General features: G+C 40.8%; 1 protein-coding gene across 1 annotated transcript in view; it reads right to left on the bottom strand.

Annotated features, from left to right (window-relative positions):
- COL4A1 (collagen type IV alpha 1 chain) overlaps window positions 1–24242 on the bottom strand; it is a 131280-nt gene that overhangs the window by 7937 nt on the left and 99101 nt on the right. Inside the window, exons 30-49 of the mRNA XM_074859289.1 lie at window positions 24068–24218; window positions 23617–23730; window positions 23039–23206; window positions 21078–21167; window positions 20326–20478; window positions 18127–18225; window positions 17948–18037; window positions 16933–17072; window positions 15901–16031; window positions 15720–15796; window positions 14886–14984; window positions 14316–14366; window positions 12221–12406; window positions 11412–11545; window positions 8269–8341; window positions 7518–7589; window positions 5444–5572; window positions 3688–3786; window positions 3337–3549; window positions 1681–1858 (exon numbers count right to left, since the gene is read on the bottom strand). Of these exons, the coding sequence (XP_074715390.1) occupies window positions 1681–1858; window positions 3337–3549; window positions 3688–3786; window positions 5444–5572; window positions 7518–7589; window positions 8269–8341; window positions 11412–11545; window positions 12221–12406; window positions 14316–14366; window positions 14886–14984; window positions 15720–15796; window positions 15901–16031; window positions 16933–17072; window positions 17948–18037; window positions 18127–18225; window positions 20326–20478; window positions 21078–21167; window positions 23039–23206; window positions 23617–23730; window positions 24068–24218 (2447 nt within the window). The remainder of the gene's footprint in view (window positions 1–1680; window positions 1859–3336; window positions 3550–3687; window positions 3787–5443; window positions 5573–7517; window positions 7590–8268; window positions 8342–11411; window positions 11546–12220; window positions 12407–14315; window positions 14367–14885; window positions 14985–15719; window positions 15797–15900; window positions 16032–16932; window positions 17073–17947; window positions 18038–18126; window positions 18226–20325; window positions 20479–21077; window positions 21168–23038; window positions 23207–23616; window positions 23731–24067; window positions 24219–24242) is intronic.

Below are 24242 nucleotides of genomic sequence, written 5' to 3'. Positions count from 1 at the left end.
ATAATAATTTTATCATACAATAAAATAATTATCATAATATGATAACTATGATAGATCATATAATCTTGATAATACTTTATTATAAAATATATTACCTATAATAGATTATATAATTATATATTACTATAATATAATTATATATTACAGAATATGTAATATATATTATATATACTTATATAATTAAAAATTTATTATTTAATTATATCACTCTGCTATGATTAGAAGGAAAAAAATCCATATACAGACACATACACACATATACATTTTAATGGTGCAAAAGCTACTTTATATGCATCAGATAAGGCAAAATGTTGGTGGGTGCCTCCTTTAAGTGTTTCAAAAGTGACTGTTAAAGGTTGTTTTGGGTGCTTGATCAGGGATGGCATAAAAGGAACATGAATTTCAGAGTGTGGTCATTTGAATTTTTCTGGAAGTCAAGCCCCTTCCATTCACATCCAATGAACAATCAAAAAAGTAAGACCAACAAAAACTATAGTCTCTCTTGAGAATCTTGCCCTCAATCTGCCCACTCATTTTCAAAGCATACCAACTTCTATGGCACTAAACCAAAAATCACAGAATCACAGAATCATCTAGGTTGGAAGGGACCTTGAAGATCATAAATAGAGTACAGAGTACAACTGCAGATACAAGATGGATTCTATTATGCAAAATAAATATCAAATGTTTTGCAGTAGAGCCAAATAGTTTTTTGAACATACCAAGATGTCAAGACTACAACCCACTGATGATTTGAAATATCCTTTCTTTTGGATGGTATATACATACCCGAGAAAACAGTAACAGCAATCTCCACTGCCATTCACTTTATACAGCAGGAGGAGGGATCAGCAAGAGCTGATACAGATCAGAAGCAATAATAGGAATCATAGTAATTTCTATATCTAATGATTATAATTTAAGTTATAAATTGGAGATTCCCTTGTCAGATTCTTGTCTAATAACAGAGGTTCGATTCACCACACTCTTGCTCACACCTCTGCCTTCAGCACTGGGCATATTATGTCAGGGTGGTTTTTGCTAGTGACCTTAAAATTTAAAATGGACCAAAAGTTCAACATGTTGGATTGATGCAGAACAGTTATGTCTGATATAAGTTCCACACTTTATGCTAGCTGAGAATCTGGAATTATTAAAAAATAGGTGATTGATTTTGCAACTGTTTCCTTTACTTCAGACAATAATGACTGTATTCAAGCAGTATGTCCAAAACAATGGACAAAGCCTGGCAGTCTATCGTACGATAAATAATGCTACCATTTTCAAACCAAAGGAAACTGAGCCCTAAAAAGCTTCTAGCTATGGTTAGTCAAAAAAAATAAGAATTGTTTTGGACAAGAATTGTGAATAAATTCAAAACTTCAAAGTACACCATAGCTTTTGCAAAACATCATTTCAAAGCAAATCTTTTCATTTCAATCAGACTCAAAATAGACTACTCTATCTGTTTGGGTTTCTCCCAAAATGGATTTCTTTTTGATCAAAGTCTAAACTGAAAGCATGCACACTGAAACATGTCATCAAAGGAAGTCAAACTTTAAATTTAAAGGCAGGAAATAAAAATATACAGATTAAAAGTCTTTTCCAAAAAAATAAAGTACCATATGCACTTTTCACAGGCTTCTCCATTTTACCAACACAGCAGAATTGAAACCATACCTGCTGATGAATGGTCTGATATTATCACCAGTGATGGGAGCCATACTCATTGGCATGGGTTCAGGAGTCGACAGCCAGTAGGAATAGTCATTCCTTGACGCAAAGTTACAGACGTTGTTGATATTGCAGAATAAGAAAGGCATGGTACTAAATTTACGAAGACAGCTTCCTGCCGTGCCTGAAATGTTAAGTGAAAGGTTACTTGTTAACCCATTTTTGTTCAACCATTGCCAACTGCCAAACAAATATTTCCAGGAGCAGCTAAAAAGCAGACGACACTTGTTCTGGAGGGCCCAGTTCTCTCAAAGGAAGTGACTTCTCTTGGCTCTATAAGGAAGGAACAGGGCAAGGTAAGGAGGAGCCCAGGCTTGCCTGTAGAATTATGGAATAACTTAGGTCAGAATAGACCTCTAGAGGTCATCTATCCTAACCCCCCTGCCAGTTATATCAGGTTGCTTGGGTCCATAACCAGTTGAGTTTTGAGTATCTTCAAAGACAGAGATTCAACAACCTCTCTGGGGTCCCATTCCAGTGTTTGAGCATCAGCATAATAAAAAAGCTTTTCTATATGTTCCACTGGAATATTTCTCACACTTGTGTTCATTGCTTCTTCTGTCACTGAGCCCCTCTAAGAAGACTTCGGCTCTATCTTCTCTACCCTCCCTGTAGACAGCTGTAGACAGCAATAAAGGCCTCCCCATAAATTTCTGTAAAGGCTGAGCAAACCCGGTTCCATCAGACTGTCCAGACCCCACTAGCCATCTTAGTAGCTAGCTGTTGTATTCACTGTGGTGTATCAATGTTTTCCTTGTTCTGGGAGGACCAAGTCTGGGCACAATATACCAGATGTGGTCTCACAACTGCCAAACAGAGGAGAAGAACCACTTCCCTCCATCTGCTGGTTGCACTTTTGCCAGTAGAGCCCAGTAAGTTGGGCAGTGGGGAACTGGGTAGTTGTTGCAAGGGCACACTGCTAACTCATGTTCAGTGCTGCTCACCAGGACTACCAGGTCCTTTTCTGCAAAGCAGCTTTCTAGCAGTCTGTACTGCTGCTACTGAGAATAGCAGTCAGACCCCGCTCTGTTCTACTGCATGAGGTTATTTCATTCTAGGTGTAGCCCTTTGGATTTGCCGTTACTGAACTTCTTGAGGTTCATCTCGGCCCTCTTCTCCAGCTTGACCCAGTCCCTCTGAATGGTAGCTGTGTCCACTAGGGAAGGGTTCCTCCCAATCTTGGCATTACCCACAGACTTGCTGAGAGTGCACTCTATCTCATCACCCCAGTCATTAATAAATTCATTAAACAGTATTGGCCCAGGGACATCGCTAATCAACAACCACCACTCAGACTTTGTACAAGTGATCACATCCCTCCGAGCCGGATGGACCCACCAATTTTCCACTCACCTTATCATTTACTTAGCCAGCCCATATCTCACTAATTTGACTACAAAGATACTGTGGATGACCGTGTCAAAGGCTTTGATAAAGACTTGCATAAATAAACTGACACTATACACCAAACCATTATTTGTACCAACCTAGAAGGCATAATAAAGCACCAACTAGCCAAGAATAATTACACAGGCTTGTTAAATACAGTTCTACAAATGAAAGAAACATTTGGTTTGTAATGGATTCTAACTGAACTCTTACCCAGATCTTGGCCATGTGCTCTTTCATTGCCTTGTACATAAAGCAAGGAGTAGCCATGGTAAATCAGCCTTGTTCCAAATGGACACGATGGTTCTTCAGTGGTTTGACTGTGTCTGGTGACAAGGAAGCCATGAGCAACAGATGGTGCACCTGGTGGGCCCATAGCACCAGGCAAACCTTCAGGGCCAGGTGGACCAGGGAATCCTCTGGGCCCTACAATACAGAGAGTCTCCTTTTATCTCTACAGACAGCAGTACTCTGCCTACATAGCTAAAGAAGTTAAATTAGATACATTCACACTTAATCTCCTATGTTATTTTTCTCTGAAGGAATCAAATCTAAAGAACTCACCTGGGGGTCCATAAGGACCAACTTCTCCTTTTTGCCCAGGTTTACCATCAAACCCAGGGCTACCAGGTGGTCCAGGTACACCTGAAGGTCCTGTCACCCCTGTTGAAAAACAAGGAATAGTTATTACTGGATATTACTTCATGTTAGTTCTGACTTTTTGGCTTTTAATACAGTATGGCACAAGCACACCTCAGCATAAACTAAACTCATGCAGATACCGTGAGTATATTTCAATATCTAGAGCACATATGTGGGTTACTGCAGGTGAAGCGATTACAGTAGAGAACAACAGAGAACTAAGCAGAGGATGTGCTTCTAAAATAACTAGTATTCACCTGGAATATGAAAAGGAAGGGCAGCAATCTCTTCCCTCTCTGTTTATCATATGACTTAATCAAAAACAGACCATAAAAAAGGGTCATGAACAGTGAGAAAATAAGTATTCTCTTAGCTTCTTCCCAACCAGGTTTCCAGACATATACTATGTCTTTACTTTATTAATTTCTAGGGATGCTTTGAGTCCTACATAAACTCAGTAACTCTGACTTTGGGAAAAAGAAGTTACCAGCACCATATCAGCACCACACCAAAATTTCTGTGGCACGTCAGAAGCTTTAGATAGTCACTGCTGTCCTTTTCCTGATCAGCTAAAGAGCAATATTGTGTTCATGTATTGAACTGACTACTAAAGAACAGCAACAGATCCCATAGAAGCAAACTCATGCTATGTTCAATTACTGAGATTATTTCATAGTGATTTTCTAATGGACAGCAGTTGCAGAGTTGTAATCCCACCTTCAAGAGCAAACTTCCATATTTATTATATTAAATAGAAAGAAGATACTCATTATGAGGGTGGTGAGACACTGGAACAGGTTTCCCAGAGAAGCTGTGGCTGCCCCCTCCTTGGCAGTGTTCAAGGCCAGGTTGGACGGGGCTTTGAGCAACCTGGTCTAGTGGAAGGTGTCCCTGCCCATGGCAGGGGGGTTGGAACTAGATGATCTTTTAAGGTCCCTTCCAACCCAAACCATTCTATGATTCTATGATTATATTCCACTGTAATTCCCCATCATCTTCCCCCCATAAAACTCCATAAACCCCATCATAAAACAATCAGGAACAAAGCTTTCTCTTAGAAAATAGCTTAAGAACACCTCTAAGCTCCCACTCTCCATGTCCTGTTATTCTGAAGGACATGTGTCCTTGTGCCAGTATTTAATTTGTCTCACCCTTTGCTCCATTCTGTTACTCTCTAACGTGTTTAATTTTTGCAGTTTACCTTTTTCTTTATAAAAATTGCAATGTCTGGACTAAGAGACAAAACCTAGGACTATGGAACAAGCTTCCTCAGGAAGCACTTTCCATTTCAAGATCAATGCATTTTTCCTCATGCTTGCCTCTCCCAGGGACACACACTAATTAAGTTTGGAGTCAACACTAAAGACAGAAGATATACTAACACATACACTTTGGAAAAAGGATGAGCAGTGTCTTCCAAGTCATCCTTCTCACTACTGATCTCAAATACTGCTGTGATGACTGCAGAGTGAGATCTTATAAAAAAATCACTAGAAAGGCATCTGTTTCTAGCACTCCTTCAAAAAGAAGGACTCTCTTTCTCATTGATTACACAATTTAAGTGGTGCATAAAAAGTTGGATGATATTATAACAAGAATCTTCTAGTGTCTAGCCTACCATTGGTCTATTTTTACATTGCTTAAAATCTATTTCTACTGGCAAGTTAGAAACTCTCACCTTGCTGTCCTTTGGGACCTGGAAGTCCCGGGAATCCTTTGAGACCAACTGGTCCTACAGGGCCAGGTAAACCAGGATCCCCTTTAACAAGCTGAAAAGCACCTGGTGGGCCTGGTGGGCCTTGTAAACCTGCCAAAGTTAACAGAGAAAATCAGCACGTATTTAGTATTGAACAATAAAAAAGTGAGACCTTGTACTGCCATTTATGTAGTCAGAGAATAGACAGAGCCTACAGCTGCAAGTATCAATGCATCCAAGACATTATATGTGGATTGAGTAGGGTCATACCTGTTAAGAAGCCACACCTGAAGCTGACTGAGGGTAGAAGACAACAGGGTTCAAGACACAATGGAGGAAACAGAGCTGGGCCTCTGTCACTGAAAGCCTCTGGCAACACCTAGGTAGCTGCACATGCCGCTACTGAAAACCATATTGCTACCTCCTACATTCCCATCTCCCACCAGACAGGACAGAGCAGGCCCACAGATGTAGCTCTGACCAGAAGCAGTGCAATCAGGGTGTGCAAACAGGGAGTGGCACCTGTCAGGGGTGGCATTGGCAGTTTGCGCAGCAGCTTGCTCAGAAGAGCTGCATGCTGCCAGTTATCAGGTTGCTGCCTGCCAGCAGTGACACCAACTAACTGATAGCTGTGCAAGCCTACCCAGAACCTTGAAGTCTCCAGGGAATTAGAATTAGAAGGATGACATCTTTCAAAAGAATTACCATTTTTTAAGTGGAATCTTTCTAAGAACTGCAAGGAGACTGTGACCTGCTGAAAGAAAATGGTGTCCACCCCCACAACTGCAAGGCTGTGGCTGAAACCCAAACAGAAGCAGTACAGCCTATCTATGGTGACATGTCCACCCGAACAGACCTTCCAAAGACTGAAATAGCTGTCCAGACCTTAGGTTGCAAGGAGCTCCCTCAGCAAGTTTGCAGATGACACCAAGCTGTGTGGTGTGGTCAACACACTGAAGGGAAAGGATGCCATCCAGAGGGACCTTGAGAGGCTTGAGAAGTGGGCCAATGTGAACTTCATGAGGTTCAACAAGGCCAAGTGGAAGGTCCTGCACATGGGTCGGGACAATCCCCAATATCAGTATAGACTGGGTGATGAATGGCTTGAGATCAACCCTGCAGAAAAGGGCTTGGGGATATAGGTAGATGAAAAATGGGACATGACTCGGCAATGTGCGCTCCCAGCCCAGAAAGTCAACCATATCCTGGGCTGCATCAAGAGAAGTGTGGCCAGCAGGTCAAGGGAGGGGATTCTCCCCCTTCTGCTCTCGTGAGACCCCACCTGGAGTACTGCATCCAGCTCTGTGTCCCCAGTACAAGAAAGACATGGACCTGTTAGAGCAGGTCCAGAGGAGGGCCACGAAAATGATCAGAGGGCTGGAGCACCTCTCTTATGAAGAAAGGTTGAGAGAGTTGGAGTTGTTTAGCCTAGAGAAAAGAAAGCCCCAGGGACACCTTATTGAAGTATTTCAATATATAAAGGGGGCTTATAAGAAAGACGGAGAGACACTTTTTACCGGGGTCTGGAGTGACAGGACAAGGGGCAATAATTTTAAACAGAAAGAGGGTAGATTTAGATGGGACTTGAGGAAGAATTTTTTTTACAATGAGGGTGGTGAGACACTGGAACAGGTTGCCCAGAGAAGCTGTGAATGCCCCATCATTGGAAATGTTCAAAGGTAAGTTGGATGGGGCTTCAGGCAACCTGGTGTAGTGAAAGATGTCTCTGCCCATGGCAGAGGGGGCTGGACTAGGTGATCTTTGAAGGTCCCTTGCAAGGCAAACCATTCTATGATTCTATGGTTCTAGGATAGCATTTAAAGATTCTAATAATGACAAAACCTCAGTATTGATTTTTCAGAGCAGGAGATAAAACTCACTTTCGACCCAACAGTTAAATCTAATCTGACCATTCAGATGCTGATACCATGATATATAGTTTCATATTCTACCTTTTTATACTGAATAAAAGGGGGAGGGAGTTATCCATTAATTAGTCACAAATAACCATTTTAACAACAGTGTCTGGGAAAAAAAGCAAGTCTTTATATTATACCTTTAGATCCAGGAAGACCTTGGTCACCCCGTTCACCCTTAAGGCCTGGGAAGCCAGGAGATCCTTTTGGACCTGAAGTCAAAGGAAATATTTACATGAAACTTCAATAATTTCTTGATTTGGAAGGATATGTGCAGGATAATCCTGTACAAGACCATGATCATGTACAGGCCATGACTTTATTTGCACAAGTACTTTTTAGCTGTTTGTGAGAACAAGATACAAACAAATGCATTGTCACCAAAGAAATGTTGACTGAAAACAAATTTTTCTTACTTCAATTAATAATAACTTTCTCTAAATTGTAAGAATTAATTTTTTCTATTAATAAATACATTTTTTACAGACTCAGTGTTTTCATGTATATGATGGTGACAGTAGCAGCAATTTAGTCAACAATGGAGACATACCGAGCCCGTGTTTCCTCAGATATAGCTATAACATTTGCCTCTCCAATTCTCAAGAAACTCTTGAAGATTCTTGACTGGTAATGTCTAAACAATTGATTTTACATCCACCTTTTAAAGCAAGTACTCACTTAAAATTGCCAAAGCAAGACAACAGGCAAAAGGTAAAAAACCTTGCGAAAAATCTCAATCTCCTGTATTCTTTTTGACGTGTCTTTCAATGTCCTGTTTCAATAATTTGTAACACAGAATCAAAATTCTTTGAGCATCTTATTTGAGAGAGGAAGGATATAAAAGAGACACCTTTGCATACTTTTTAGGAACATGGTTAATTTTCTTCTTACCTGGAACACCTGGAACTCCTGGAGGTCCCAGATCACCCTTTTGACCAATATCTCCAGGTAAACCAGGACTACCCTGTATAAAAGAAAATGTGAAGTACAGTTATCCTACACTATTATGATATGACTTTCCAATAGGCTGTGTATTTTTGGAAACCTATAAAAAAATTTTAATATGAGAGAAAAGCCATTAAGTTTAAGGAATGTTTATTCTCTACCATGATTAGATGAGAAGCTTCTCTTAAAGGAACAAGTGTAACACCTTGCTCTTACTAAACTGTTTTTTGCTTACAAAGATACTAGATCAGAATAAGGTCTCATTAACAGTATAGCTAATGAAAAGGTTCTCAACCACAAACAACATTGTTATGAAAAACATCAGTAAGCACAAATATCAGCAAAAACTAATTTCAGTGCAGCCCCAGCAGGTGGTTGTTAGTTAGATATTTAAATGTGGTAATTCTAGAATACAGGAGACTTGAAAACTTCCATATTCACATATGGAATGAAATTAAATATGCTCAACAATTTATAATCCTCTGGAGATTTTTACTTTTCAACAGGGCTAAAATACTCAAGGACTTAAACACTTCAAACACAATGTGAACTCCTCCTTCTGCTTTCACTATTATAAACTGCTCCTCTGAAATTCATGGTAACAAGTTCATTGTAGCCTCACTGCAAGGAAAACCAAGCTCAGATTTCAAAAGACACTGTTAATAGTCATTTAAATGACTGCCAATTTCCTTTTCTTCTTTGTCTGTTGCAGATTATCTGCAAAAAGCTTGTAAGCACAGTTTAGAGTTTCTTCCTGGCTAACTCCTAACCCAAGTCTGAAGCAATATGGCAGTGATAGTCCCCTATATAATAAAATGTGGAACACAGGTGGAGGAAAGAAACAAAATCCCTTTGCTAAGTAACTTACCGATCAGAGGTTGGAGATGTGAATTGAGCACTCAGTGAAAAATTAGCAATTGTAGGATTCATCTCATCATATTTGGAGAGCAATAGAATAGACACACATAGGAGTGATTTTTCATTTGATTTAAGTTAGATATGTATATTAAGGTGAGAAGAATGGCTCCCTACAAATGTTTAATTCTTTCCACTTACTATAAAGGGAGAAGAGATGACTAGCTCAAAAATGGATGTCAACAGTGAGACTTCCAAAGTCAGACAAAAAAAAACCAGTACCCTCAGAGTGGGAAGGGAGATATTAATGAAGTAAGGTTCCCTGGTTTCCTTTGGTCACATAGTCACAGTATGCAGGATTGTTTAAAGAAATGGCTCCCTCTTTGTATCATAATGTGAACTTCTGTAGCACAAAACAGTAGGGCTAACAGTCATTCAGAAGACAGTCATGAGTCAGACAATCTCATTAAAAGGGTTTTTAAAAATAAATTTTTTAGGTTGTTATTATTATAAAATGGAATGATTTATAAGAGGAGTCTATTGGAAGCTTTCCATCAAAATACTTTTTCCACAACAGTATGCAGTTTCATAAACTTTTTTTTCATCAGATATAGCTTGGCAACCAACATTTTGGTTTGGATCTGTTCCAAACAAACCAGAACTATTTCAGCTCCTGAAAATGATGAAAATGTCTATTTTCTAATTTCAACATTAAAATGCACAGATAAATCCATGGGACTTGTATTTCATGGTCTGATGTCCTCATTCACTTTTTTTGAATAGGATTTTTGGACAGGCTGTGTCACCCATGTTGTAACAAAATCTCCTTTCTGATATAGGTTACCATGTACCTGGAGACCTGTGTGAGCAACTGAGCTATAATCAGGGCAGAAGTCTGTCACATGGGAGAAGATGAAGACATTAGAAACCCTTCTTAGTACATACCACGAGAGGAAGTTTAATATTGAAATAACTCATTGGAACATTTCACACAGAGTTAATAACCCAATACTAAGCATTGTGGCTTAAGGATAGTAAAACATTTTCTGATGACTGAAGATATGGAATCAAAATCCTTTAGCATTCTCCATTCTTCAAAAACAGCCTTGAACTGGAATATCAACCTGCAAAAAGCTTTAGAATTTCCTGTGGTAGAGAAATTTAGCTCTCTGCAGAAGTACTGCAAATTCTTAAAATTAGGGAAAAATATACTGGAATGTTATTTTCAAATTTACTACCTTCAAAGCTTATATGAAATATGATATGATATGATCTCAAAGATAAAAAGACATAGCCAAGTTCCAGAACACCGAAGCAAATCATTAATGTCTCTGTGAAGCGACTCTTGGATGCAGAAAAGGATGCAGTAGATCTCTGCATTATCAAGAATAATGTGGACCTTTTAAGTCTACTATCACACTATCCTGCTTTTCACATTAGGAACTTATTCCTGAGTCTTCCTTCCTTCTGTACACTAGGAATTGTTGAGTCATACCTACTTACTTTCTTATTCCTTCTTCTATAAATTTTTTTATTATTATTTTCTTAGCACGAAAGAGAAAATGAAAAGTTAAAATACAGAGTATATTTTTCAATGTGGAAAAAGGCAGCAGACACTCTGAGAGAAAGAGTATAGAAAGCCAATTATTCTGGGTGACTGTCCTATTCCACTTCATTCTCCCTCATACAGAGAAAAGGGACTGGTTTAGATCAGGGAAAATGAATAATATATGACAACAATGTATTAATATCATTGCCTGTTTGTATTTCTAAATCAGCAGCTATATTTCATCACTGACAGTACTAAAAGTGCACTTTATTTGAAAGGTTTCATAACAAAACCAAACAGTTCAGGTATTTTCAGGAGGCAATTTATCGTGAAATATGCGACCTTTAAAATTAACTACTAATGCATTTGCAGGATTTATGGATGTGCTGCAGCCATCCTGTACTGTTAATACACTCTAAATTATATTCTGGGTGTTGTATGTTACCACTCACTATCTATAAATTTCTAATAAGTTCATTAGCTCACTGGCTCTTATTCGTAGGCAGACTTTAAACAGAGAGAACTGAAAGGTTTTCAGGCTGACTTTACATCGTCAGCAGTGAGTCCAAAGGCACTTTGATCATAAAGTATCATTGTTTTGAATGAGAAATACATATGATTAATATATCCCTTAATTACAAAAACCAGCTTTCAGCAAATCTGGAATGTACTGAAAGTAACTTACTGGCAGTCCCTGGAAACCTGGATCACCTTTGACTCCTGGACCCCCAGGAGTCCCAGGCCAGCCATTGCTCCCCTGCTCTCCTTTGGCCCCTTTCAGACCTGGGGGTCCTGGTGGTCCTGTTGGACCAGGTAAACCTACAAACCAGAATAAGAGAGTATTTAGTGGCAAAATTTGTTCAGAGCAGTACCTGATAGAGGACGAGCTGGGTCAACCCACAAATGGGGAGAACCAAAGTAATTATTGTAACAACATTTCAAGAAAGTAAGTAGGAGAATCTGTTGCAGGGAGGTCCCTATGACTCCTCATCTGACTGAACACCTATCATTTATCAGCCTCTGGCTGATGCAAAATAGTGGAGAGTTTTCTATACGTGCAGAACACGTGAGATCGTACATTCTCAGGTATGAACATGCTAGAGACATCTTGCAGCTCTGCTCTACTCTCCTCCTTAACCTCTAGCACAGGGCCACTGCCAAGGTAAGGCCATGCTGGACCATTTTTAAATGCATTAACACTCTAGGACATAGGAACATACAGCCATGGCTGCCTCAAAACAGTAAATAAAGTCCAGAAGGAAACATGGAAATCAGAGGCAAACTTCTCAAGGTCAGAAAGACATCTGGACAAAATGAACTGCCTGAGAACATAAAATCAGCCAGTTGTAGGACATAATGCCAAACTGCCTATTAAGGGGAGCTTTTCTCTGATGTGTGAGGATAAACAAGGATGTACAATATTGATTAAATTATTAATTAATTAGGTGAGCTTTGATTAACATCAGTACATTAATACTAAAGATAAGGAATTACCTGGAAGGCCAGGTTGGCCTTGGGGTCCTCTGTCTCCTTTAGGGCCCTCAATTGCACTTCCTGGTAGTCCAGGAAGACCTTGGTTGCCCTTAGGGCCTGGTGGACCATCAAATCCTGGTTCTCCTTTCAGGCCTGGGATCCCCGGACTTCCTGGGGATCCTGGAAAACCCACATCACCTTTTGCACCTAAGATTTGAAAAAAAACCCAAAACACGATTAGACAAAGGATCACAATCACTGAAACCTTCTGCTTTATTATCCACTCATAGTAAGCTTCATTCCTTAAGAAAATATTGACCTTGCCTTTGTACATTTGTATAAAAATGCAAAACTTTAGGAAAACTGTGTTATTCTCCACATTATGACATAAAGTATGAGGAAAGGAGTAATTTGACTGACATATCTTTTCTTAGCTAAACTGATCAATGGGCTATTTTAATTCACTCTAAAAATAGATGAACATTCAGCCTCTATGAGACTTTCCACAAGGAATATAAAGCCCCCAAACCCTTACTCTATTACAATTAATATTGTCATAGCTGAGTAATGGATGTTTTGCTTGACTAAGCACAAAAGGACTTGCTCCTGGAGAAAAAGGGAATATATTTTTAGCCAGATTTAGACACTTAATACTTACTTTCAGGCTTGTAAAATAGTTAACATTTGCAATTCAGTCGAATTTTAGATCATGATTGAGCAAAAAGAATATAGATTAGCTGGTATAAATACAATAATAAGAGAAATAAAATGTATAAAGAACACTATCCCTCGTTCTTTGCCTAAACAGAACAGGGTCTTTAAATACCGGACTTGTTTCTTTGGAACTACAATACATCTGGAACACAAATTATGTCAGTTGGATATCTATTTACTCTAAAACCAGATATTTTTAAATGAGCTGTGCTGAGAAAATGAGAGAGATGGGTAAGGTGAGAAAGGTGCTCTCATAATCTAGCATTCTACACACCTTACTGAGCTATGATTAGAAAATCTGCTTATTAAAATAACTTCTCTAACATCAGGGCTTTCTCAGCAATTAAAGACTGTTAATTACTTTGAGATGGCAAATATTCTAAATTCTACATTCTAAAACTATGGTTTATCACTTTTGATTGTACTGTATTTATAGAATGTCCTGTATTTATAGATTGTCCTGTATTTATAGAATGAATGAATGAATGAGGTAGGGCATTGATTATTTCAAGCTATGTAAATTCTTTAAAATCTGCTATGTCATGTTAATTTCACAGATGGATTAGTTGAATCTTTTTCTGTTTATGGATGTTTAAAATTGAAATCCTTTAATTGTACACGATTTTCTTTATAAGCAGCAGTTTGATATCTCTTCACTACTGTATCTACTGCAGTCTAGTGTCTAGCATGTACTTATTTCATAAAATGGAACATGGTGCATTACAGACACCTTGAACAAGCACTGACTCAAGCACAATGTAGTGACACACTTTGAGCAGACCCCAAGTGATTTTGAAATTGTGATAACTATGTGCGTGCACCCAAGCTAGTAAGTCCTCAGTTCAGGTAATAACAATTTTCAGTAAAATCTCATCAGGTGTCTGCTATCTTTTGCATCTCTGCACCATGCTCCTGTTCATAGCTTAGACATGCTCTATAGAGAGTAACTATTTTAGCAATTAATAAAATTGCATCTAGGCCGCACAACAGACTCAGTTAAAAGAATTATTGTGGTACCCTGGCCACAAAACTACAATCTTTAGCTGTCTGGTGCATAGAGCCTCACTAGACTTTGATTCTTGCAAAATTAGTAGGAAAACAGAAATACTTGGAGTCAAAAGCACAGCACACAAATACAGAAGTTATTTATATTACCTCATCACAGCACAGCTTGCAGTAAATTCCACACTATGAATAATTACCTATTTTAGGGCATATCTAACTCATGTCCAAGGTGCTGCCACTGTAACAGAAATTAGTATTTGAGCCTCTCAGAGTTTCTGCCTGCTCTGAAAAGGTATAGCATGTAAAAGAATGAAGTAGAAAGTATCTCTGAATAACAGAATTATGTTTATAGTATGTTGGGAGGGAGGTTTGATGCTTGTTTAAAGAAGTGTTTTACCTTTATCTCCCTTTGCACCAGGAAATCCTGGAAGTCCTCTGCCTGGAATACCTGTAATATAGAGGAAGCAAAAGATTAGAAAGCGGGACAGTCGTTAAATTTAACCTGTAATGAACAAAACTCTATTAAGTGAATATAAAATCTAAATAAATGGTTTATGCAAAAGTTCTTCAGGGCAGAGACTGTCTCTGTTATGTACTGGTATTGTATCTAGCACAATGGGTCCTGTATGACTGAAAACCCTACCCTAAGAAAAGGCAAGCCTGCTCCATTATTTCTCAGCTAAGTTGCAGACTGAAATTAATTCCAAAACATGCCAATTCTTTAAAGTATTGCCAGCTTTTGTGAAAGAAATTATTTCAAGATTACACTGATTAAACACAGTTGCTCATGAGTGATCAGCTTTACAATGATGGATGACAGTCAGTAGTTTGCAAGACACCATACTATATTTTCTAAGGTTCCATCCAAAGTACCTCAAACCCAGCACACCTCTCTACCAGCTACTCCTGTGTAGCCCATCTCTGTGCATTTTTGTACCCCACAAACTTAACATGACAGTCACACTACCTTGTTCACCCTTTACACCAGCTGCACCTGGAATCCCGTCATAACCTGGTTCACCCTTCTGTCCAATGGAACCAGCAGGACCCGGAACGCCAGGTTCACCTGAAAAATCATTGCCATTTTCATTTCACCTATGAATCATCAGACTTTTTAAAAACTTTTTTCCCTCTAAAGAAAAGCTTAACTTAATCTTTTGCTCCCACAGAGACTAAGCAGATACTGCATGATGACTTTGGTCTGACTTTTCTCTGAGGTTACTTCTGAATTAAATCAGTGTGATACAGGGCTCAAATACTACAGATTTTGACATAGCTGATTATCATGAATCTCAGTGGGTTTAGAGTGCAGGAACTCCAGCAAAGACTTGTGAATAGCACAGCCCATTGTCCAATGGGATGATGTATCCTGCAGCCAGTAAACTAAGAACAGAAAGCTCCAAGTTCAAAAATGTTGTTATAACAGCAACGGACTTACTCTCCTCCGTACTCTATTTCCTCTTTAACATCTGTGTAAAGATGCTAATGTGGTGGTTCAGGTTTAGGCCCATGGATCAACTTTACTGTTTTTAAATTAACTCAGAAACAACAGAACTAATGGCTATAGCAACAACCGGTCTTGTGGAAGGTGGTAAAATCTCTTCCACAAACAGTGCAACACTACGCTGACTCAGATTCACCTGGGAAACAGCACTGTCTTTTCTTGCTTATGAAATGAACAAATGTACCAGGAAATATCTGAGCCAAAACAAATGTAGAATGCCACAGTATTTCTTTTAGCCACTGCCTGGAGGTGAACAATATTCTAAGTAGCATTTGATGGTTTATATTTCTTTTCTACCTGGTTCTCCTTTTAAACCTGGAATGCCACTTAAGCCAGGAAGTCCTTTTTCACCCTTTTCTCCATGGCGACCAGGGCTCCCTAAAGAAAGAAGGAAGACATGGATTTACATGTGGGATATTTGGTATAAGTTTCACATTAATTTTTCACTGTAATTTCTGTTTTATTAAAGCATAAACACTTGCCTGGAAATCCTGCCATGCCAGGGGATCCTTTGGGACCTGGAGAACCCGGCATTCCAGGAATTCCTGCACTACCCTTTTCACCCTTATCTCCAGATATACCTGGACTACCCGTTCTTCCTGGTTCTCCCTAGAAGAAGCAGCACACATTATAAAATCTACACATTAATTCTGAAACAGCTTTTTCTGTTTGCAATGGTAGATGTCACCCCTCTTATCCATCGGACTTATAAAGAATTTCATTCTTTTTCCATTTAGAAACAAAGTAATTTAGTATTAAATTTGTCATTAAATTCCACTATCGGAATTATTGACTTTCCTAGCAATTGCTTAATACCTACATATGAAAATGAGTAGTTTTTTATGCATTTTTATGATGGTTTTTACAAAGTCTTTTCCAAAATGGCCTCTTAACTTACTTATTACACTTAATCATCTTCAAAAAAAATTTTTTTTAAGTCTTCAGCAAGTTTGCTACCAGATTAATAAGTTTTAATTTTACAATTTTTACTTATAAATTCATGATTACTGTCATTGTATAGCTAGGAAAAGGAATGTGAAACAAATGAGAATCCTATTAGAATACCATTAGAGATTAAATTAACTTTACAGACAGTATTAATACAGTTCTCTTTTCAGTAATATGTAAGCATTTTATAGGTTTTTCAGCTTCCCAGTATCTCTGTAAAAGTACAGAAACATTATTTCAGTGTGATTGTTTGCTCTGTTTGTAAGAAGGCCTTTTCACTTTATTTACTTAGTATTTTTAAAAGTTATTTCCCTCCCCCACATTTCTTGCATGGTAAATTAGCCTATTCTGAAGAGACAAAATATATAAGAACCCTGGAGATAATGGTCCCATCAAAGAGAATGCATCTAAAGCTGTGTATATGCACACCTTTCAAGTTTCTCATCAGGTATTTAAATCAGCAGAATAGAAAATATAATAAAATAGCTTAAAGACTAATAGCATCTTTTCAAATGAGATGCTTGGTAGAGACAGACAATTAAATCCTGAGGGGTGTAAATACCTTCTCACCAGGAGACCCTGGAAAGCCAATTCCAGGAAAACCTGGTGCTCCTTTGTCTCCTTTTTCACCTTTTTGCCCAGGGAACCCTGGTGTGCCTGGTGAACCTGGTACTCCCGGCAGACCCTTTTCTCCTGGTGTTCCTAGTAAGAAAAAAGGAAAAATGAGTGTTATCAGCACTACTGGTACCCTAGCAGTGTTGACAATGATTTTTCAGTGTTGCCTTAGCTATTCAGAGCTAGAAAAGCAATGTAACTCACTAAAATAGCTTGTAAATTAACTTTTGAGATTCACTCTCTAAATGGCGCTTTTTATGGGAAGATAAGTTCTCCTTATAAAAGAATGTCATAATCTTGGTTTCAGAGTAAACAGAGCTCTTGCTAAAAATATTATTTGAATAAAAGTTTATGTTGATTTGAATCATTTCTGACAGGACCACAATGAAAAAGGGACTTTGCTGTAGCAAATTTTTCTGTCCCCCTTCACCATTTCAGTCTTTTATCTTTGATTTCCTAAATATGCTAGGCACAAGGTCACCTGAATAGAGACAAAGTTTCCATGTCAAGATAGAGGTTCTTCTCCATTCTATTCTTTATCAATCCCCTCCACAACAACACTCTTCCCAGACCATTACAGTCTGTAATTAACATGTAGTACATGCAACTCACCAAACATTTTATAAGGGAGAAAATACACAAGAAGCTTAATGCAGTTCACACACTAGCAGAGACAAATACAGACAGACAGACAAACAGGTCACTTGAAAAAGTGCCTGCATGCCACAAATAAACAAATTCTACATATCCAGCTAAAGGATTCACATGTAGAAACAGGAAATCATCCTATTATTAGTACATCAAAATAGGGTTGAGAAAGCAATGTCCCCAAAGCCTAAAGTTCAGACGCTGCAAATAGTGCAACCACTTAGTAGATCTACAACAACAAATATTCCATACAGGTCTTTCAGTGTTCTACATTAACTTCAGGAAAACAATAAGAAATTCCCAGCAATCAGTACCTGGCAAACCCATTTCACCAACCGATCCTTTTTGTCCTGGAATTCCTGGATCCCCTGGGTACCCTGGGGGGCCCTGATCACCTTTTGGTCCTATGGACAGCAGAGAAATTAAGAATCCCGTTAGTTAAATCAGTTTGAAATACCCGATGAACAGTCTCTGTTGCTAGCTTCAGACATACCTGGATGTCCTGGAGTACCAGGTTCACCATCCTTCCCTGGAATTCCTGGTTCTCCATATTCCCCACGTAACCCTTTTTCTCCTGTTGCTCCATGGTCCCCTGGACAGCAAGAAAACAAACACAGTGAGATCAGTTTTATCAAAATTTAATGCCATATAATAATCCTTCCAGTTGATTTCTGATCACTGTTGCTTCTCTCAGCTGAACAAGGAAATTGCTGAATTCAAGCTTCATACATTGTACAGTAGAGTCACACTTGAGTAAAACGCAACTCTCCAGTCATTAAACCAGAGCTGAAGAAAGGCTGCAAACTATTACAATTTTAAGTTGTCTGTGTAAATTACAAGGCAAGTACCATGGGATAAAGCCCTAGAGGGAAGAAGGGTCCAAGAAAGCTGGTTAATATTCAAGGATCACCTCCAAGCTCAGGAGCAATTCATCCCAACAAAGAGGAAGTCAGGCAAAAATGTCAGAAAGGTCAAATGCCTGATAGAATTTAATCTGGCCAGGGATGTAAAGGGCAACAAGAAAAGCTTCTATAGGTACATCAGTGATAAAAGGAAGACTAGGGAAAATGTGAGCCCTCTCTGGAAAGAAATGGGAGACCTGGTTACCCAGGATATGGAGAAGCTGAGGTACTCAACAACTTTTTTGCCTCAGTCTTCACTGGGAAGGGCTCCAGCTACACTGCCTAAGTCACAGAAGGCAAAGGCAGGGACTGGGAGAACGAAAACCCACCCACTGTAGGAGAACATCAAGTTTGAGACCACCTAAGAAACCTGAAGGTGCACAAGTCTGTGGGACCTGATGAGATGCATCCGCGGGTCCCAAGGGAACTGGCAGATTAAGTGGGTAAGCCACTATCCATCATATTTGAGAAGTCTTGGCAGTCTGGTGAAGTTCCCATTAACTGGAAAAGGGGAAGCATAACCCCCATTTTTAAAAAAGAAAAAAAGAAAGATCTGGAGAACTACAAGCCAGTCAGTCTCACCTCTGTGTCTGTCAAGATCATGGAGTGGATCCTCTTGGAAACTATGCTAGGGCACATGGAAAATACAGAGGTGATTGGTGACAGCCAACATGGCTTCACTAAGGGCACTAAGGGCAAATCATGCCTGACAGATTTGGTGGCCTTCTACAACAGGGTTACAGCACTGGTGGATAGGGGAAGAACAACTGACATCATCTGCCTGGACTTGTGCAAAGTATCTGACACTGTCCTACATGACATCCTTGTCTCTAGACTGGAGAGACATGGATTTGATGGATGGACCACTCAGAGGTTAAGGAATTGGTTGGATGGTCGTACTCAAAGAGTTGTGGTCAACGGCTCAATGGCCAAGTGGAGACCAGTGACAAGTGGTGTTCCTCAGGGGTCGGTGTTGTGACCAGTGCTGTTTAACAGCTTTGCTGGTGACATGGACAGTGGGACTGAGTGAACCCTCAGCAAGTTCGCCAGTGACACCAAGCTGTGTGGTGCGGTCAACACGCTGGAGGGAAGGGATGCCATCCAGAGGGACCTGGACAGGCTAGAGAGGTGGGGCTGTGCAAACATCATGAAGTTCAACAAGACCAATTGCAAGGTCCTGCACATGGCTTGAGGCAATCCCAAGCACAAATACAGGCTGTGTGATGAGTGGATTGAGAGCAGCCCTGAGGAGAAGGACTTGGGGGTAGCAGTGGATGGAAAACTGACAATGTGCACTCACAGCCCAGAAAGCCAACAGTATCCTGGGCTACATCAAGAGAAGTGTGGTCAGCAGGTCAAGGGAGGTGATTCTTCTCCTCTACGTTGCTCTCATAACACCCCACCTGGAGCACTGTGTCCAGCTCTGGTGCCCCCAACATAAGGACATGGACCTGCTTGAGGGGGTCCAGAGGAAGACCACAAAGATGATCAGGGGGCTGGAGCACCTCCCCTGTGAGGACAGGCTGAGAGGATTGGGGTTGTTCAGCCTGGAGAAGAGAAGGTGCCAGGGACAGCTTATAGCGGCCTTCCAGTACTTAAAGGGGGCCTACAGGAAAGATGGGGAGGGACTCACAGAATCATAGAATATCAGGTTGGAAGGGACCTCAAGAATCACCTGGCCCAAACTTTCTTGGCAAAAGCATGGTCTAGACAAGATGGCCCAGCCCCCTGTCCAGCTGAATCTTAAAAGTGTCCAATTACACCTATCCACAGTTAGAGACTGAAGTTACCTTTTTCTCCTTGATCTCCCTTTTGGCCTTTGAGACTAACCATGTCCATGTTGTCCATTGTTCCAGGTTTTCCTGGGAGACCGGCTTCACCTTTATCTCCTTTGACACCAGGATCACCCTGTGGTCCAATTACACCTTTGAAACCTTGGCTACCTATAAAAGGATAGCACAGAATATTACAGTGGCATAAAAAACTTTGCAAAAATATTTAGTAGACAACCACAAATGAAATTAGCTATTTAATCAAATTTTGAGCACTGAATACCATGCTCTGGAACATCTCATTTATCTCATATGAAACTTTTTTATACCAGGACTTCACAATAGCTCTGTCAAAAAAGTTGACATATTTTTCCTGCTTCACAGCCATTAATTTTAGACTCTCAAAACAATAGGGATAGGAGTTTGGCAGTAATACAGGGTCATTATTTGAAGGATTTAATTAAGACCTTCCTGCTGGCTTTTTATAATTGCTAACACAGTATTTTTCTTGGAGTAATATCTATAGCATCCTTACATCTAGGAAACCCTTACGTTGTTGACAAATGGATCAAAAATCCTGGCTCAGTGCCCAAATACATGACTGCTCCTAGGATATGGCTTTCTAAATTACACTATTTCTAACTTATAGGGAAGTTACTTGAGATAAAACCTTCCTTAGGCCAAGCATACTCCTTATATTTCCAGTGTTGTCTTCTGCCAGGAAAAAGGTGGATTTTACAATTTTGATTCTGAGAAAATCTCTCATTTACCTTTTTCACCAGGCAATCCTCGATCTCCAACTGGTCCAGGAGTTCCTGGCAGTCCAGGAGTTCCCATAACTCCCATTTCCCCTTTGGGTCCTGAAACCAAAGTGAAAGAGTGAATAACAGAATAAAGCCAGCAGTGTAAAGTTTAAGAAATGGAATTATTTACTCCCTATCACATTAGGAATCGCACTACTTAAGGAAAAATGGGACAAATAAGATGATTAATATGAAATAGCCTGATTTTACTGAGAAAACAGTAAAATCAGTGTTATGAAAACCAGAATAAAACACAGTTTGTAATGGGTTTTTGACAGATTCTTAAAACTTCCTATTGCAGTAAACAATGCTGTCATTAACAAAGGCATTATTAAAACCACATTCTGTCACTGCAACTGTGCAGAATAATCCCCTTTCAGTATTACAGGCTAAAGGCTAGTTCCTGCAAGTTACTGGATTTGATCACCCTGAGCAAGTTACTGGAGCAGCTTATGCTGAGTACCATCACACAACACATGTGGGACAACCAGATGATCAGGCCCAGTCAGCATGGGTTTATGAAAGGCAGGTCCTGCTTGACAAACCTGATCTCCTTCTATGACAGGGCGACCTGCTTATTGGATGAGGGAAAGGCTGTAGATTTTGTCTGCCTTGACTTCAGTAAGGCCTTTGACACCGTTTCCCACAGCATTCTCCTGGCAAAACTGGCTGCTTGAGGCTTGGATGATCACACGCTTTGCTGGGTAAAAAACTGGCTGGATGGCCGGGCCCAGAGAGTTGTGGTGAACGGAGTTAAATCCAGTTGGCAGCCGGTCACGAGTGGTGTCCCCCAGGGCTCGGTTTTGGGGCCACTCCTGTTTAACATCTTTATTGATGATCTAGATGAGGGGATCGAGTGCACCCTCAGTAAGTTTGCAGATGACCCCAAGTTGGGTGGGAGTGTTGATCTGCTCGAGGGTAGGGAGGCTCTGCAGAGAGACCTGGACAGGCTGGAGCGATGGGCTAAGGCCAACTGTAGGAGTTTCAATAAGGCCAAATGCCGGGTGCTGCACTTGGGCCACAACAATCCCCAGCAGCGCTACAGGCTTGGGGAGGAGTGGCTGGAGAGCTGCCAGTCAGAGAGGGTCCTGGGGGTGTTGATTGACAGCCGGTGAACATGAGCCAGCAGTGTGCCCAGGTGGCCAAGAAGGCCAATGGCATCCTGGCTTGTATCAGAAATAGCGTGGCCAGCAGGGACAGGGAAGTGATCTTACCCCTGTACTCGGCACTGGTGAGGCCACACCTCGATGACTGTGTTCAGTTTTGGGCCCCTCACTACAAAAAGGACATTGAATTACTCGAGCGTATCCAGAGAAGGGCAACGAAGCTGGTGAAGGGTCTGGAGCACATGTCGTATGAGGAGCGGCTGAGGGAACTGGGGGTGTTTAGTCTAGAGAAGAGGAGGCTGAGGGGAGACCTCATCACCCTCTACAACTACCTGAAAGGAGGTTGCAGAGAACTGGGGATCAGTCTCTTTAACCAAGTAATAAGTGATAAGACAAGAGGTAATGGCCTCAAGTTGCACCAGGGAAGGTTTAGACTGGATATTAGGAAGTATTTCTTTACAGAACGGGTTGTTAGGTGTTGGAATGGGCTGGCCAGGGAGGTGGTGGAGTCCCCATCCCTGGAGGTGTTTAAGAGTCGGGTTGACATAGTGCTGAGGGATATGGTGTCGTTGAGAATGGCCCATGTTAGGGTAACGGTTGGACTAGATGATCTTCAAGGCCTTTTCCAGCCTAGATGATTCTGTGATTCTGTGATTCACCAAAGGACTTAAGTAACAGTTCAGTTACATGTGCACAGAGCTGCTTTAACTAACGTCAGCCCATGTTTTTTCCCAAGCTTGGGCTCTTTGATGGATCAATTCCGAACTGAGATCAATAAAACGGTTGTCAAAGATGCTGGTTTCTGAGGGAAAAGGTGTTTACCTGACGATCCTTTCAGTCCAATGGCCCCCTGCGGACCCGGCAGGCCAGGTAACCCCACAGACCCTGGTACTCCAGGCTGGCCCTGGCTACCTTTATCCCCTTTTGGTCCCGGCATATCTAGACCTGGGATACCAGGGAAGCCCCTTTCTCCTTTAATTCCGGGAAATCCTAGGAAAAACAGAAGATACAGGATTAGTCCTTAACAGAGCACAGGGAACAGCACCCTTAACAAAAATATCTGATAACGTCCACCTCCTGTTCAGAAATTACATGGCATGAAGAATGAAGACTCAGAGCCAGACAGCAGAAATAGTCCTCATTTTCTAAATGAGGCTCTGATCCTGTATATATTACCCACTGATGACCTGAGGAGACAAAACAAAATGGCAGGCCTTTTCTCAGGAGGCCTTGTCCTGCATTTGGACCAGATGGAGGGGCCTGCCGATGTGCCTCCACTGTGCACCCCCACTGACCTCACACCACAAACCATTTCATGAGCAATGCTTTTACCAATGCCAATATCCATTTATACCAAAAGTCCACTCCTAAGCACTGTCATGGGAGTATCTTCCTCTCACCTGGTGGTCCCTGGGGTCCCGGCTGCCCGGCGGGTCCTGGCGATCCCTGCGGGCCCAGCCCTGGCGCGCCTGGAGGACCCTGCAAGCCTTGCAGTCCTGGGAGGCCAGGGTCACCTGCAGGGAGACAGAGACATAGACCGAGTGTCCTCCGATGTTATTTGAAATCTTGTTTGCTCAAGATGCTAGACAAGGTACTTTGGAAGCACTTGGCCAAGAAGACCTCATTTCAGCCTCTAATACCTCCTGCCTGGGCTTGGAGGAAGGGCTGCTCTTTGTTGCCAGTATTTGCTACCAGTGGTTCTTAGGAGAAAACAAGGGGAAAGAAAAAGGGCAATATCCTGAGATATCAGTAAGATATCTCAGTGGTGAATAGACTTTTTGCTGCATCTACAGGGGATTGACTTCAAAAAAGAAACAGAAATACAGAGCTGTAATTTTCTGGTGACATTACCTCTGAATCCTTGCTGTCCAGGTATGCCCGGAAAGCCTTGCTCGCCACGTAAGCCAGGCAGTCCCGGACTTCCCTTTTCTCCAGAGATGCCAGGTGGGCCTGGGGGGCCTGGCAATCCCTTAGGTCCAGGGAGACCTACACCAGGTTCACCCTAGCCAAAGAAACACAATAGACT

This window comes from Strix uralensis, chromosome 2, assembly GCF_047716275.1.
Source record: "Strix uralensis isolate ZFMK-TIS-50842 chromosome 2, bStrUra1, whole genome shotgun sequence".
NCBI lineage: Eukaryota > Metazoa > Chordata > Aves > Strigiformes > Strigidae > Strix > Strix uralensis.
Note: the sequence above shows the minus strand (reverse complement) of the source record. Positions and strands in the feature narration are given on the sequence as shown.